The sequence below is a fragment of the Rattus norvegicus genome, chromosome 4, assembly GCF_021556685.1.
Source record: "Rattus norvegicus strain SHRSP/BbbUtx chromosome 4, alternate assembly SHRSP_T2T, whole genome shotgun sequence".
In the NCBI taxonomy this organism is placed as follows: domain Eukaryota; kingdom Metazoa; phylum Chordata; class Mammalia; order Rodentia; family Muridae; genus Rattus; species Rattus norvegicus.
The window spans coordinates 167,373,292-167,388,214 of record NC_141537.1 but is presented as its reverse complement, the minus strand read 5'-3'; the positions used below and the strand labels follow the sequence as shown (position 1 = coordinate 167,388,214).

General features: G+C 40.2%; 1 protein-coding gene across 1 annotated transcript; it reads left to right on the top strand.

Moving 5' to 3' along the window:
- The first annotated feature begins 5,652 nt into the window (after window positions 1–5,652).
- On the top strand, window positions 5,653–6,579 carry Tas2r107 (taste receptor, type 2, member 107). Its single transcript, NM_023995.1, is given in 1 exon segment — window positions 5,653–6,579. A coding segment is annotated over 1 exon segment (927 nt).
- Window positions 6,580–14,923: the final 8,344 nt, after the last annotated feature.

Below are 14,923 nucleotides of genomic sequence, written 5' to 3'. Positions count from 1 at the left end.
AATTTTATACCCAGCCACTTTGCTGAAGTTGTTTATCAGCTTTAGTAGTTCTCTGGTGGAACTTTTGGGATCACTTAAATATACTATCATATCATCTGCAAACAGTGATATTTTGACTTCTTCTTTTCCGATCTGTATCCCCTTGACCTCCTTTTGTTGTCTGATTGCTCTGGCTAGAACTTCAAGAACTATATTGAATAAGTAGGGAGAGAGTGGGCAACTTTGTCTAGTCCCTGATTTTAGTGGGATTGCTTCGAGTTTCTCTCCATTTAGTTTAATGTTAGCAACTGGTTTGCTGTATATGGCTTTTACTATGTTCAGGTATGGGCCTTGAATTCCTATTCTTTCCAGGACTTTTATCATGAAGGGGTGTTGAATTTTGTCAAATGCTTTCTCAGCATCTAATGAAATGATCATGTGGTTTTGTTCTTTCAGTTTGTTTATATAATGGATCACGTTGATGTTTTTCCGTATATTAAACCATCCCTGTATGCCTGGGATGAAGCCTACTTGGTCATGGTGGATGATTGCTTTGATGTGCTCTTGGATTCGGTTTGCCAGAATTTTGTTGAGTATTTTTGCGTCGATATTCATAAGGGAAATTGGTCTGAAGTTCTCTTTCTTTGTTGTGTCTTTGTGTGGTTTAGGTATAAGAGTAATTGTGGCTTCATAGAAGGTATTCGGTAGTGATCCATCTGTTTCAATTTTGTGGAATAGTTTGGATAATATTGGTATGAGGTCTTCTCTGAAGGTTTGGTAGAATTCTGCACTAAACCCATCTGGACCTGGGCTCTTTTTGGTTGGGAGACCTTTAATGACTGCTTCTATTTCCCTAGGAGTTATGGGGTTGTTTAACTGGATTATCTGTTCCTGATTTAACTTCGGTACCTGGTATCTGTCTAGGAAATTGTCCATTTCCTGAAGATTTTCAAGTTTTGTTGAATATAGGTTTTTATAGTAAGATCTGATGATTTTTTGAATTTCCTCTGAATCTGTTGTTATATCTCCCTTTTCATTTCTGATTTTGTTAATTTGGACACACTTCTGTGTCCTCTTGTTAGTCTGGCTAAGGGTTTATCTATCTTGTTGATTTTCTCAAAGAACCAACTTTTGGTTCTGTTGATTCTTTCTATGGTCCTTTTTGTTTCTACTTGGTTGATTTCTGCTCTGAGTTTGATTATTTCCTGCCTTCTACTCCTTCTGGGTGTATGTGCTTCTTTTTGTTCTAGATCTTTTAGGTGTGCTGTCAAGCTGCTGACATATGCTCTTTCCTGTTTCTTTCTGCAGGCACTCAGCGCTATGAGTTTTCCTCTTAGCACAGCTTTCATTGTGTCCCATAAGTTTGGGTATGTTGTACCTTCATTTTCATTAAATTCTAAAAAGTTTTTAATTTCTTTTTTTATTTCTTCCTTGACCAGGTTATCATTGAGTAGAGCATTGTTCAATTTCCACGTATATGTGGGCATTCTTCCTTGATTGTTATTGAAGACCAGTTTTAGGCCGTGGTGGTCCGATAGCACGCATGGGATTATTTCTATCTTTCTGTACCTGTTGAGGCCCGTTTTTTGACCAATTATATGGTCAATTTTGGAGAAAGTACCATGAGGAGCTGAGAAGAAGGTATATCCTTTTGCTTTAGGATACAATGTTCTATAAATATCCGTTAAGTCCATTTGGCTCATGACTTCTCTTAGTCTGTCTACATCTCTGTTTAATTTTTGTTTCCATGATCTGTCCATTGATGAGAGTGGGGTGTTGAAATCTCCCACTATTATTGTGTGAGGTGCAATGTGTGTTTTGAGCTTTAGTAAGGTTTCTTTTACGTATGTAGGTGCCCTTGTATTTGGGGCCTAGATATTTAGGATTGAGAGTTCATCTTGGTGGATTTTTCCTTTGATGAATATGAAGTGTCCTTCCTTATCTTTTTTGATGACTTTTAATTGAAAATTGATTTTATTTGATATTAGAATGGCTACTCCAGCTTGCTTCTTCTGACCATTTGCTTGGAAAATTGTTTTCCAGCCTTTCACTCTGATGTAATGTCTGTCTTTGTCTCTGAGGTGTGTTTCCTGTAGGCAGCAGAATGCAGGGTCCTCGTTGTGTATCCAGTTTGTTAATCTATGTCTTTTTATTGGGGAGTTGAGGCCATTGATGTTGAGAGATATTAAGGAATAGTGATTATTGCTTCCCGTTATATTCATATTTGGATGTGAGGTTATGTTTGTGTGCTTTCATTCTCTTTGTTTTGTTGCCAAGACGATTAGTTTCTTGCTTCTTCTAGGTTATAGCTTGCCTCCTTATGTTGGGCTTTACCATTTATTATGCTTTGTAGTGCTGGATTTGTAGAAAGATATTGTGTAAATTTGGTTTTGTCATGGAATATCTTGGTTTCTCCATCTATGATAGGTGAGAGTTTTGCAGGATACAGTAACCTGGGCTGGCATTTTTGTTCTCTTAGGGTCTGTATGACATCAGTCCAGGATCTTCTGGCCTTCATAGTTTCTGGCGAGAAGTCTGGTGTGATTCTGATAGGTCTGCCTTTATATGTTACTTGACCTTTTTCCCTTACTGCTTTTAATATTCTTTCTTTATTTTGTGCATTTGGTGTTTTGACTATTATGTGACGGGAGGTGTTTCTTTTCTGGTCCAATCTATTTGGAGTTCTGTAGGCTTCTTGTGTGCCTATGGGTATTTCTTTTTTTAGATTAGGGAAGTTTTCTTCAATGATTTTGTTGAAGATATTTACTGGTCCTTTTAGCTGGGATTCTTCACTCTCTTCTATACCTATTATCCTTAGGTTTGATCTTCTCATTGAGTCCTGGATTTCCTGTATGTTTTGGACCAGTAGCTTTTTCCGCTTTACATTATCTTTGACAGTTGAGTCAATGATTTCTATGGAATCTTCTGCTCCTGAGATTCTCTCTTCCATCTCTTGTATTCTGTTGGTGATGCTTGTATCTACGGCTCCTTGTCTCTTCCTTTGGTTTTCTATATCCAGGGTTGTTTCCATGTGTTCTTTCTTGATTGCTTCTATTTCCATTTTTAATTCCTTCAACTGTTTGTGTTTTCCTGGAATTCTTTCAGGGATTTTTGCGATTCCTCTCTGTAGGCTTCTACTTGTTCTCTAAGGGAGTTCTTCACGCGTTTCTTGAAGTCCTCCAGCATCATGATCAAATATGATTTTGAAACTAGATCTTGCTTTTCTGGTGTGTTTGGATATTCCATGTTTGTTTTGGTGGGAGAATTGGGCTCCGATGATGCCAAGTAGTCTTGGTTTCTGTTGCTTGGGTTCCTGCGCTTGCCTCTCGCCATCAGATTATCTCTAGTGTTACTTTGTTCTGCTATTTCTGACAGTGGCTAGACTGTCCTATAAGCCTGTGTGTCAGGAGTGCTGTAGACCTGTTTTCCTCTTTCAGTCAGTTATGGGGACAGAGTGTTCTGCTTTCGGGCGTGTAGTTTTTCCTCTCTACAGGTCTTCAGCTGTTCCTGTGGGCCTGTGTCTTGAGTTCACCAGGCAGCTTTCTTGCAGCAGAAAATTTGGTCTTACCTGTGGTCCCGAGGCTCAAGTTCGCTTGTGGGGTGCTGCCCACGGGCTCTCTGCAGCGGCAGCAACCAGGAAGACCTGTGCCCCCCCTTCCGGGAGCTTCAGTGCACCAGGGTTCCAGATGGTCTTTGGCTTTTTCCTCTGGCGTCCGAGATGTGTGTGCAGAGAGCAGTCTCTTCTGGTTTCCCAGGCTTGTCTGCCTCTCTGAAGGTTTAGCTCTCCCTCCCACGGGATTTGGGTGCAGAGAACTGTTTATCCGGTCTGTTTCCTTCAGGTTCTGGCGGTGTCTCAGGCAGGGGTCCTGCTGCTCCTGGGCCCTCCCCCACGGGAGCCCAGAGGCCTTATACAGTTTCCTCTTGGGCCAGGGATGTGGGCAGGGGTGAGCAGTGTTGGTGGTCTCTTCTGCCCTGCAGCCTCAGGAGTGCCCACCTGACCAAGGGGTTGGGTCTCTCTCTCACAGGGTCTCCTGTGGTCCCGAGGCTCAAGTTCGCTCGTGGGGTGCTGCCCACGGGCTCTCTGCAGCGGCAGCAACCAGGAAGACCTGTCGTAACACACCATTTTTACAAGATTTTCTGACAAACAAAATCCAGTATATCTGTTTAGCATTGTTGCATATGCTTTTCCAGTCACACTGGATAATTTTGTCAAATTCTACCTCAAGAAGATTTATCATTAGGTTTTCTTTGAAGTGTTATTGATTCAGTTCTTATCTGAGGGGTTTTGGCCTACAATCATTTGAGGTTTCATAATATGTAAAGGACAGGTCCACTCTGTTCCCTTTCATGTAGGTACCTAATTCTTTCAACAATGGTGTTAACACTTTTGTACCCTAATCCAATGCCTTTCAAATACAGTGTGCTTATGCCTGAGTGTTTCACTGTGATGTCCAGCACTTTGTACCCATTAGTCAGGGCAAGAGAAAGAGAAGTCTTTATTTCCTCTAATGGTCCATTTTTTCATTTAAATCTGAAAATATCATTGGGGTTGGTGCATGACCATAATCCCCAGATATAAATGTTGGACAGGAGTGTCACATGTAGCCCAAAATATGTAAAGAAATCCAATCTCAAAGACACCCATATTCACATACATTAATAATAACAATAATAAAATAGTTACTATTTAAATGAAGATACTGAAGATTAGGTGAGAAGATAAATATGAAGTGTTTAACATATTAAACACTCATTAAATGTTGCTTTTAACTTTAGAATCATTTATCTATTTACGTGAGGTTTTTACACAAGCCTCACAACTAAGAAGGGATTATGAGTCTATGAAACAGCGTCTTACCTCTGAGATCAGAAATATTTCTTGAATGAGTAAAGGAAAGGAAATGGTAAAACTGAAACATGGTAAATGAAAAGACTATTCAAAATTCACCATCAAAATCTTTGTCCATAGAGGTCACAGAATTCATTATATAAATCACCATAGCTGCTTGATGACACTTCTCAACTCAATAGTGTCAGTTGTTTGGAGTTAGGGATTATCTTCATTGGTTCCTCCTACAGTTTTTATATATTTTAACTGTGCTTCTAAGCATTATATACTTTTGATGTATTGTTTTGTTCTTTCATGGTTTTGGGAGTTCGGACTCTTTCTGTTTTCTGAAGTTCTTTTACTACATAACCTAGGTCTCCAATTCAGGTCCCTGGATTCAAGTAATCTCAGCTTCCCAAGGAGCTAGAACTACAAGCATGTGGCACCATACCTAGTTGATGATGATGGACTCATAATGAAAAGGAGGCAGAGCAGTGCTGATGTCTGTTGTCTGACCAGTGTATTTGATGCTCATACTCCACATTTGATTGCTAAATGCAAATAGCCTCAAAGGAACACGTAAATTTTATGAAATAGAAACTTCCATTTGCTTATTAACAAACTGCAAGCAAACATTAGTCTGCACACATTTTATAGACAAGCTAAATCTTCAAAAACAATAGAAAAGAGACCCATAAAGTTCTGGTTCCATCACATGACAATAGGCTTGAAAAACTTGCAGATAGAGAAGACATAACCCCTCCAACAAGAAGCCAACATATGGGACATTCTCCAGCAGATAATTTATAACAGATGCAACAGGAGCAACTTCGAGATCTGCAAAAATGCTGAGTGCAGCAGAAGGCATCCTCCTTTGTGTTGTCACTAGTGAGGCAGTGCTGGGGGTTTTAGGAGACACATTCATTGCACTTGCAAACTGCATGGAGTATGCCAAGAACAAGAAGCTCTCTAAGATTGGTTTCATTCTCATTGGCTTGGCGATTTCCAGAATTGGTGTCGTATGGATAATAATTTTACAGGGGTATATGCAAGTATTTTTTCCACACATACTTACCTTTGGAAACATAACTGAATATATTACTTACATATGGGTGTTTCTCAATCACTTAAGTGTCTGGTTTGCTACCAACCTCAATATCCTCTACTTTCTAAAGATAGCAAATTTTTCCAACTCTGTATTTCTCTGGCTGAAAAGTAGAGTCCGTGTGGTTTTTATCTTTCTGTCAGGATGCTTACTTACCTCGTGGTTACTATGTTTTCCACAATTTTCAAAGATGCTTAACAACAGTAAAATGTACTGGGGAAACACGTCTTGGCTCCAGCAGCAGAAAAATGTCTTCCTTATTAACCAAAGTTTAACCAATCTGGGAATCTTCTTTTTCATTATTGTATCCCTGATTACCTGCTTCCTGTTGATTGTTTTCCTCTGGAGACACATCAGGCAAATGCACTCAGATGGTTCAGGACTCAGAGACCTCAACACAGAAGCTCATGTGAAAGCCATGAGAGTTCTAATATCTTTTGCGGTACTCTTTATCCTGCATTTCGTAGGTCTTTCCATACAAGTGCTATGCTTTTTTCTGCCACAAAACAACCTACTCTTTATAACTGGTTTGACAGCCACATGCCTCTATCCCTGTGGTCACTCAATCATCTTAATTCTAGGAAACAAGCAGCTGAAGCAAGCCTCCTTGAAGGCACTGCAGCACTTAACGTGCTGTGAGACAAAAAGAAATCTCTCAGTCACATAAATGGGTTTGCCAATTAATATCTGCCATGTTATTCCACTGATTTTTACCTGTTAGCTGATACTATTAAAACTTCCTGCCCTGGTTGATGACATCTGAAGGAATCTAATTTTCTGGTGGCATTTTAAGTCCACATTTCACATTGTGACTTGACTATGCAGATTCGTCCCACAAAATGACCAGATAATAATCAGCATGGAGATAAATTCATATAAACCAAAAAATGCATTTCTTTGTAAATTGCTGTAGCTCTTAGGATGAGTCAAAGAAAACCAGACAGATGGTTATGATGACTCTTTGTGTCTAGACAGAGCTAGGGACCAGAACTTGATGGGGTTTTTTGGTGGTGTGTGTGTGTTTTCTTTGTTTTTTCGAAATTTTATTTTTTATTAGATATATTTTGTTATTTGCATTTCAAATGTTATTCTCTTTCCCGGTTTCCTGTCCATAAGTCCCCATCCCCTCCCCCTTGCCCATATGGGTGTTCTCCCCCCATCCACCCCACTTACCACCATCCCACAACATTCACCTACACTGGGGCTCCAAACTTGTCAGGACTAAGGGCTTCTGCTTGCACTGCTGCCCCAACAAGGTTATTCTCTGCTACATATGCAGTTGGAGACCTTAGTCAGTCCATGTATAGTCTTTTGGTAGTGGTTCAGTCCCTGGAAGCTCTGGTTGGTTGGCATTGTTGTTCTTACAGGAATGCAAGCCCCTTCAGCTCTTTCAGTTCTTCCTCTAACTCCCCCAAAGGGGGCTCAGTTCTTGGTTCAGTGGTTGGCTGCTAACATTCACCTCTGTAATTGACATGCTTTGGATGTGTCTCTCAGGAGAGATCTATATCCAGTCCCTTTCAGTATGCACTTCTTAGCTTCATCAATCTTATCTAGTTTTGGTGGTTGCATAAATATATATAAGGGCCACTTGTGCAGCAGGCTCTGAACGCCCTTTCCTTCACTCTCTGCATTAAACTTTGCCTTCATATTCACTCCTATGGATATTTTTTGTTCCCCATTTTAAAAAAGAGTGAGAGGATCTGCATTTTAGTCATCCTTATTCTTGAGCTTGATGTTGTCTGTGGATTGCATCTTGGGTAATTCAACATTTTGGGCTAATATACACTTATCAATAAGTGCATACCCAGTGTGCTTTTCTGTGATTGGGTTACCTCACTCAGGATGATATTTTGTAGTTCATTCCATTTGCCTATGAATTTCATGAAGTCACTGTTTTTGATAGCTCAGTAGTACTCCATTGTGTAGATATACCAAATTTTCTGTATCCATTCCTCTGTTAAAGGGCATCTGGGATCTTTCCAGCTTCAGGCTATTATAAATAAGGCTGCTATGAACATAGCGGAGCATGTGTCTTTGTTGTATATTAGTGCATCTTTGGGGTATATGTCCAGGAGAGGTATAGCTGGGTCCTCAGGTAGTGGAATGTCCAATTTTCTGAGGAACCTCCAGACTGATTTCCAGAGTGGTTGTACCAATTTGCAGTCCCACCAACAATAGAGAAGGGTTCCTCTTTCTCTACATCCTCGCCAGCATCTGCTGTCACCTGAGCTTTGTTTTGTTTTGTTTTGTTTTTTTATCTTCGCCATTCTGACTGGTATGAGGTAGAATCTCAGGATTGTTTTCATTTACATTTCCCTGATTACTAAGGATGTTTAACATTTCTTTAGGTGCTTGTGGGACGTCTGATATTCCTCAGCTGAGAATAGGTTGTTTAGCTCTGTACCCCATTTTTAATAGGGTTATTTGATTCTCTGGAGTCTAACAACCTGAGGTTTTGCAAATTTTGGATTTTAGCCCTCTATCATATGTAGTATTGGCAAAGTACTTTTCCTACTCTGTTGGCTGCCATTTTGTCCTAATGTGTCCAGTATCCTTTGCCTTACAGAATCTTTGCAGTTTTATGAGGTCCCATTTGTCCATTCTTGATCTTAGACCATAAGCCACTGGTGTTTTGTTCAGGAAATTTTCCCAGTACCTGTGTTTGAGATTCTTCCCCACTATTTTCCTACTAGTTTGAGTATATCTGGTTTGATGTGGAGGTCCTTGATCCACTTGGACTTAAGCTTTGTACAGGGTGATAAGAATGGATCTATTTGCATTCTTATACATGCTTACCTCCAGTTGAAACAGGACCATTTGTTGAAAATGCTATCTTTCATCCATTGGATGGTTTTAGCTCCTTGGTCAAAGATCAAATGACCAAAGATGTATGGGTTCATTTCTGGGTCTTCAATTCTTTTCCACTGGTCTTATCGGACCGAAATACCTACTTGAGGTCAGGGATGGTAATTTCCCAAGAAGTTCTTTGATTCTTGAGTATAGTTTTTTCTAACCTGTGTTTTTTGTTATTCCAAATGAATTTGCAAGTTTCTCTTTATATCTCTGTAAAGAATTCAGTGGTAATTTTGATGGGGATTGCATTGAATCTGTAGATTGCTTTTGCAAAATGGCCATTCTTACTATATTAATCCTGCCACTCTATGAGCATGGGAGATCTTTCCATCCTCTTAGATATTCAATTTCTTTCTTCAGAGACTTAAAGTTCTTGTCATACAGATCTTTCACTTGCTTGATTAAAGTCCCATCAAGAAATTTTATATTTTATATTTTAAATTTTATATTATATTTTATATTTAGGACTGTTGAGGCCTGTTTTTTGACCAATTGCATGGTCAATTTTTAAGAAGGTACTATGAATTGCTCAGAGTTGGGTATATCCTTTTGTTTTAGGATGGAATGTTCTATAAATATCTGTTAAATCCATTTGATTCATAACTTCTGTTAGTTTCTCTGTGTCTCTGTTTAGTTTCTGTTTCCATGATCTGTCCATTGATGAGCGTGGGGTGTTGAAATCTCCGACTATTGTTGTGTGAGATGAAATGTGTGCTTTGAGCTTTAGTAAGATTTCCTTTGTGAATGTAGGTGCTTTTGCATTTGGTGCATAAATATTTAAGATTGAGAGTTCAGCTTGGTGGATTTTTCCTTTGATGAATATGAAGTGTCCTTGCTTATCTTTTTTGATGACTTTTGATTGAACATCAATTTTATTGGATATTAGATTGGCAACTCAAGCTTGCTTCTTGAGGTCATTTGCTTGGAAAGTTGTTTTCCAGCCATTTACTCTGAGGTAGTGTCTGTCTTTGTCTCTGAGGTGTGTTTCCTGCATTCAGCAAAATGCTGGGTCCTCTTTACATATCCAGTTTGTTAGTCTATGTCTTTTTATTGGGGAATTGAGTCCATTGATGTTGAGAGATATTAATGAATAGTGATCATTGCTTCCTGTTATTTTCGTTGTTAGATGTGGAATTATGTTTGTTTGTCTCTCTTTTGGTTTTATTGCAAGGAAATTATATACTTGCTTTCTGTATGGTGTAGTTTCTCTCCTTGTGTTGCAGTTTTCCTTCTATTATCCTTTGTAGGGCTAGATTTGAAGAAAGATATTGCATAAGCTTGGTTTTGTCATGGGATATCTTGGTTTCTCCATCTATGTTAATTGAGAGTTTTGCAGGATATAGTAGCCTGGGATGACATTTGTGTTCTCTTAGGGTCTGTATGACATCTGTCCAAAATCTTCTGGCTTTCATAGTCTCTGGTGAGAAATCGGATGTAATTCTCATAAGTCTGCCATTATATGTCACTTGACCTTTTTCCCTTATTGCTTTTTATGTTCTTTCTTTGTTTTGTGCATTTGGTGTTCCGATTATTATGTGATGTGAGGTATTTCTCTTCTGGTCAAATCTATTTGGAGTTCTGTAGGCTTCTTGTATGTTTATGGGCATCTCTTTCTTTAGGTTATGGATGTTTTCTTCTATAATTTTGTTGAATATATCTACTGTCCCTTTAAGTTAGGAGCCTTCACTTTCTTCTATACCTGTTATCCTTAGGTTTAATCTTCTCACTGGATTTCCTCGATGTTTTGGACTAGGAACTTTTTGCATTTTACATTATCTTTGACAGGTATTTCAATGTTTTCTATGGTATCTTCTGCCGCTGAGATTCTCTCTTCTAGCTCTTGTATAATGTTGGTGATGCTTGTACCTGTGACTCCTTGTTTCTTCCTTAGGTTTTCTATCTCCAGGGTTGTCTCCCTTTGTGCTTTTTTTATTGTTTCTATTTCCATTCTAAATCCTGGATGGTTTTGTTCAATTCCTTCACCTCTTTGGTTGTATTTTCCTGTAATTCTTTCAGGGATTTTTGTGTTTCCTCTTTAAGGGCTTCTACTTGTTTACTTGTGTTGTCCTGTATTTCTTTAAGGTAGTTATTTATGTCCTTCTTGAAGTCCTCCATCATTATCAAAAAATGTGATTTTTAAATATAAACCTTGCTTTTCTGGTGTGTTTGGATGTCAAGTATTTTCTTTGCTGGGATAACTGGGCTCTGATAATGCCAAGTTGTTTGATTTCTGTTGCTTAGTTTCCTGTTCTTGCCTCTCGCCATTGGGTTTTCTCTGGTGTTTGCTTATCTTGCTGTTTCTGAGAGTGGCTTGACACTCTCGTAGGCATCTGTGTCAGGCCTCCTGTAGAACTGTTTCCCTGTTTTCTTTCAGCCTTTTCTGAGAACAGGTGCTCTGATCTCAGGTGTGTAGGCATTCCTGGTGACTATCTTTCAGCTTTAGGAGCAGGCAGGAATCAGAAGGGTCCTGTCCCTGATTGCTCCTAGATCCTTGCACCCAGGGGGCACAGTTAGCACTAGGCAATTCCCTCTTGTGTAGGGAATGTGGGCAGAGGATAGTCGCCTCTGATTTCTCAGGAATGTCTGCACTTCTGAAAGTCCAGCCCTCTCCCCCACAGGATTTAGGTGCAGGGAGCTGTTTGACCACTTCAATTCAGTCCTGGGTGTAGACCAGAACCACAGGTATAAAAAAGAATGACTTCATTAAATTAGCAGACAAATGGGTGGAACTAGAAAATGTCATCCTGGGCTGGAGAGATGGCTCAGTGGTTCAGACCACTGGCTGCTCTTCCAGAGGTCCTGAGTTCAATTCCCAACAACTATATGGTGGCTACCAACCATTACAATGAGATCAGATGCCCTCCTCTTGTGTATCTGAAGAGAGTGACAGTGTACTTACATACATAAAATAAATAAATAAATCTAAAAAAATGTTAAAAAAAGAAGAAAATTTCATCCTGAGTGAGAAAACCAAGTCACAAAAGAACACATTGAATGCAGTCACTGATAAGTTAATTAGTCAAAAGGCTTGGAATACCAACAAAACAACTCATAGACCATATGAAGCCCAAGAAGAAGGAAGAACAAAATGTGGATTCCTCAGTACTACTTAGAAGGGGAAACAAATTAATTACGGGAGGAAGCGGGAAGGAGGGACCTGGGACAGAGAGAGAGAGAAAGGCGAGGGGGAAAGGGTATAGGATCAGATGTGGGAGGAAATGCAAATATTCAGAGGGTCAGGAAATTGAGTGGAGATGTGTATCAGTGGAGGATGGAGAACTGGGTAGCCACTAGGAAGTCCCAGATGCCATTGATGCAAGACCCAGGACCAAACTTGGATGACATTGGCCAAAATACCCAAAAAAGAGAAAATAGAACCTGTTGAGACCATATCCAGTGGTTAGGCACAGCCTGCTTGAGGGATTGGTCCACCCACCCATCCCAAAAATACTAATCTAGAATTACTCCAGTCAAAGGAAATGCAGGGGCAAAGAGTGGAGCATAAACTGAAGGAAAGGCTATCCAAAGATTATCCCACCTAGAAATCTATCCCATCTTCAGACACTATTGCTGATGCTATGAAGCACTTTCTGACAGGAGTCTTGTATAGCTCTCCCCTGAGAGGGTCTGCCAAACCCTGACCACTGCAGATGCATATGCTCAAAGACAACCATCAGACTGATCATGGACGATCCCAAAGGAGAAGTTAGGGGAAGGACTGAGGGAGCTGAATGCTTTGCAACTGCATAGGAAGAACAACAGTATCAACTACCAGAATTCCTAAAGGTCCCAGGGACTAAACCACCATCCAAAGTATACACATGGAGGGATGCATGGCTATAGCTGCATATGTAGCAGAGGATTCCCTTATCTGGCATCAATGGGAGGCAAAGTCCTTGGTCCTGTGAAGGCTAGATGATCCAATGCAGGGGAATGCTAGGGCAGTGAGGTGGAGGTGGGAGGGTAGGTGGATGAGGAAGCAACCTCTTAGAAGCTGGAGGGAGGAGAGATGGGATGCGACTTTTTGAAGGGAAAACATGGAAGAGGGATAATATTTGAAATGTAAATAAATAAAATAACCAATAAAAATATTAAAATTGAAAAAAAATCTCTTCTGGGATACCATGTCACCCAGCCAGTGTTATCAAATAAACAAATAGCACCATGATGCAAGGATGTAGGAAAGAGTAATTATACAATTCAGGGAGAACTAAATTAGTGCATCCCATATGAAATCCAGTGAGTTAGTTCTTGAGCAATAGTGCTAAAAAGTGCATGGTATTGGTACAGAGACAGACAGATAGACTAATGGAGTAGAATTGAAGACCCAGAAATGAACGCACACACCTATGGTCACTTGAATTTTGAAAAAGGAGCCAAAACCATCCAATGGAAAAAAGATTGCATTTTCAACAAATGGTGCTGGTTCAATTGGAGGTCAACATATAGAAAAATGCAGATCGATCCATGCTTATCACCCTGTACAAAGTTTAAGTCCAAGTAGATCAAGGACCTACACATCAAACCAGATACACTCAAACTAATAGAAGAAAAAGTGGGGAAGCATCTCGAACACATGGGCACTGGAGAAAATTTCCTGAACAAAACACCAATGGCTTATGCTCTAAGATCAAGAATCGACAAATGGGATCTCATAAAACTGCAAAGCTTCTATAAGGCAAAGGACACTGTGGTTAGGACAAAATGGCAACCAACAGATTGGGAAAAGATCTTTACCAATCCTACAACATATAGAGGGCTTATATCCAAAATATACAAAGAACTCAAGAAGTTAGACTGCAGGGAGACAAATAACCCTATTTTAAAAATGGGGTTCAGAGCTAAACAAAGAATTCACAGCTGAGGAATGCCGAATGGCTGAGAAACACCTAAAGAAATGTTCAACATCTTTAGTCATAAGGGAAATGCAAATCAAAACAACCCTGAGATTTCACCTCACACCAGTGAGAATTGCTAAGATCAAAATCTCAGGTGACAGCAGATGCTGGCAAGGATGCGGAGAAAGAGGAACACTCTTCCATTGTTGGTGGGATTGCAGACCGGTACAACCATTCTGGAAATCAGTCTGGAGGTTCCTCAGAAAATTGGACATTGAACTGCCTGAGGATCCAGCTATACCTCTCTTGGGCATATACCCAAAAGATGCCCCAACATATAAAAAAGACACGTGCTCCACTATGTTCATAGCAGCCTTATTTATAATAGCCAGAAGTTGGAAAGAACCCAGATGCCCTTCAACAGAGGAATGGATACAGAAAATGTGGTACATCTACACAATGGAATATTACTCAGCTATCAAAATCAATGACTTTATGAAATTCAGAGGCAAATGGATGGAACTGGAAAATATCATCCTGAGTGAGGTAACTCAATCACAGAGAAACACACATGATATGCACTCATTGATAAGTGGCTATTAGCCCAAATGCTTGAATTACCCTAGATGCCTAGAGCAAATGAAACTCAAGACGGATGATCAAAATGTGAATGCTTCTCTTCTTCTTTAAAAGGGGAACAAGAATACCCTTGGCAGGGAATAGGGAGACAAAGATTAAAACAGAGGCAGAAGGAACACCCATTCAGAGCCTGCCCCACATGTGGCCCATACATATACAGTCACCCAATTAGACAAGATGGATAAAGCAAAGAAATGCAGGCCAACAGGAACCAGATGTAGATCTCTCCTGAGAGACACAGCCAGAATACAGCAAATACATAGGCGAATGCCAGCAGCAAAGCACTGAACTGAGAATGGGACCCCCGTTGAAGGAATCAGAGAAAGGACTGGAAGAGCTTGAAGGGGCTCGAGACCCCATGTGAACAACAATGCCAACCAACAGAGCTTCTAGGGACTAAGCCACTACCCAAAGACTATACATGGACTGACCCTGGACTCTAACCTCATAGGTAGCAATGAATAGCCTAGTAAGAGCACCAGTGGAAGGGGAAGCCCTTGGTCCTGCTAAGACTGAACCCCCAGTGAAGGTGATTGTTGGGGGGAGGGCGATAATGGGGGGAGGATTGTGAGGGGAACACCCATATAAGGGGGAGGGGGAGAGGTTAGGGGGATGTTGGCCTGGAAACCGGGAGAGGGAGTAACATTCGAAATGTAAATAAGAAATACTCAAGTTAATAGA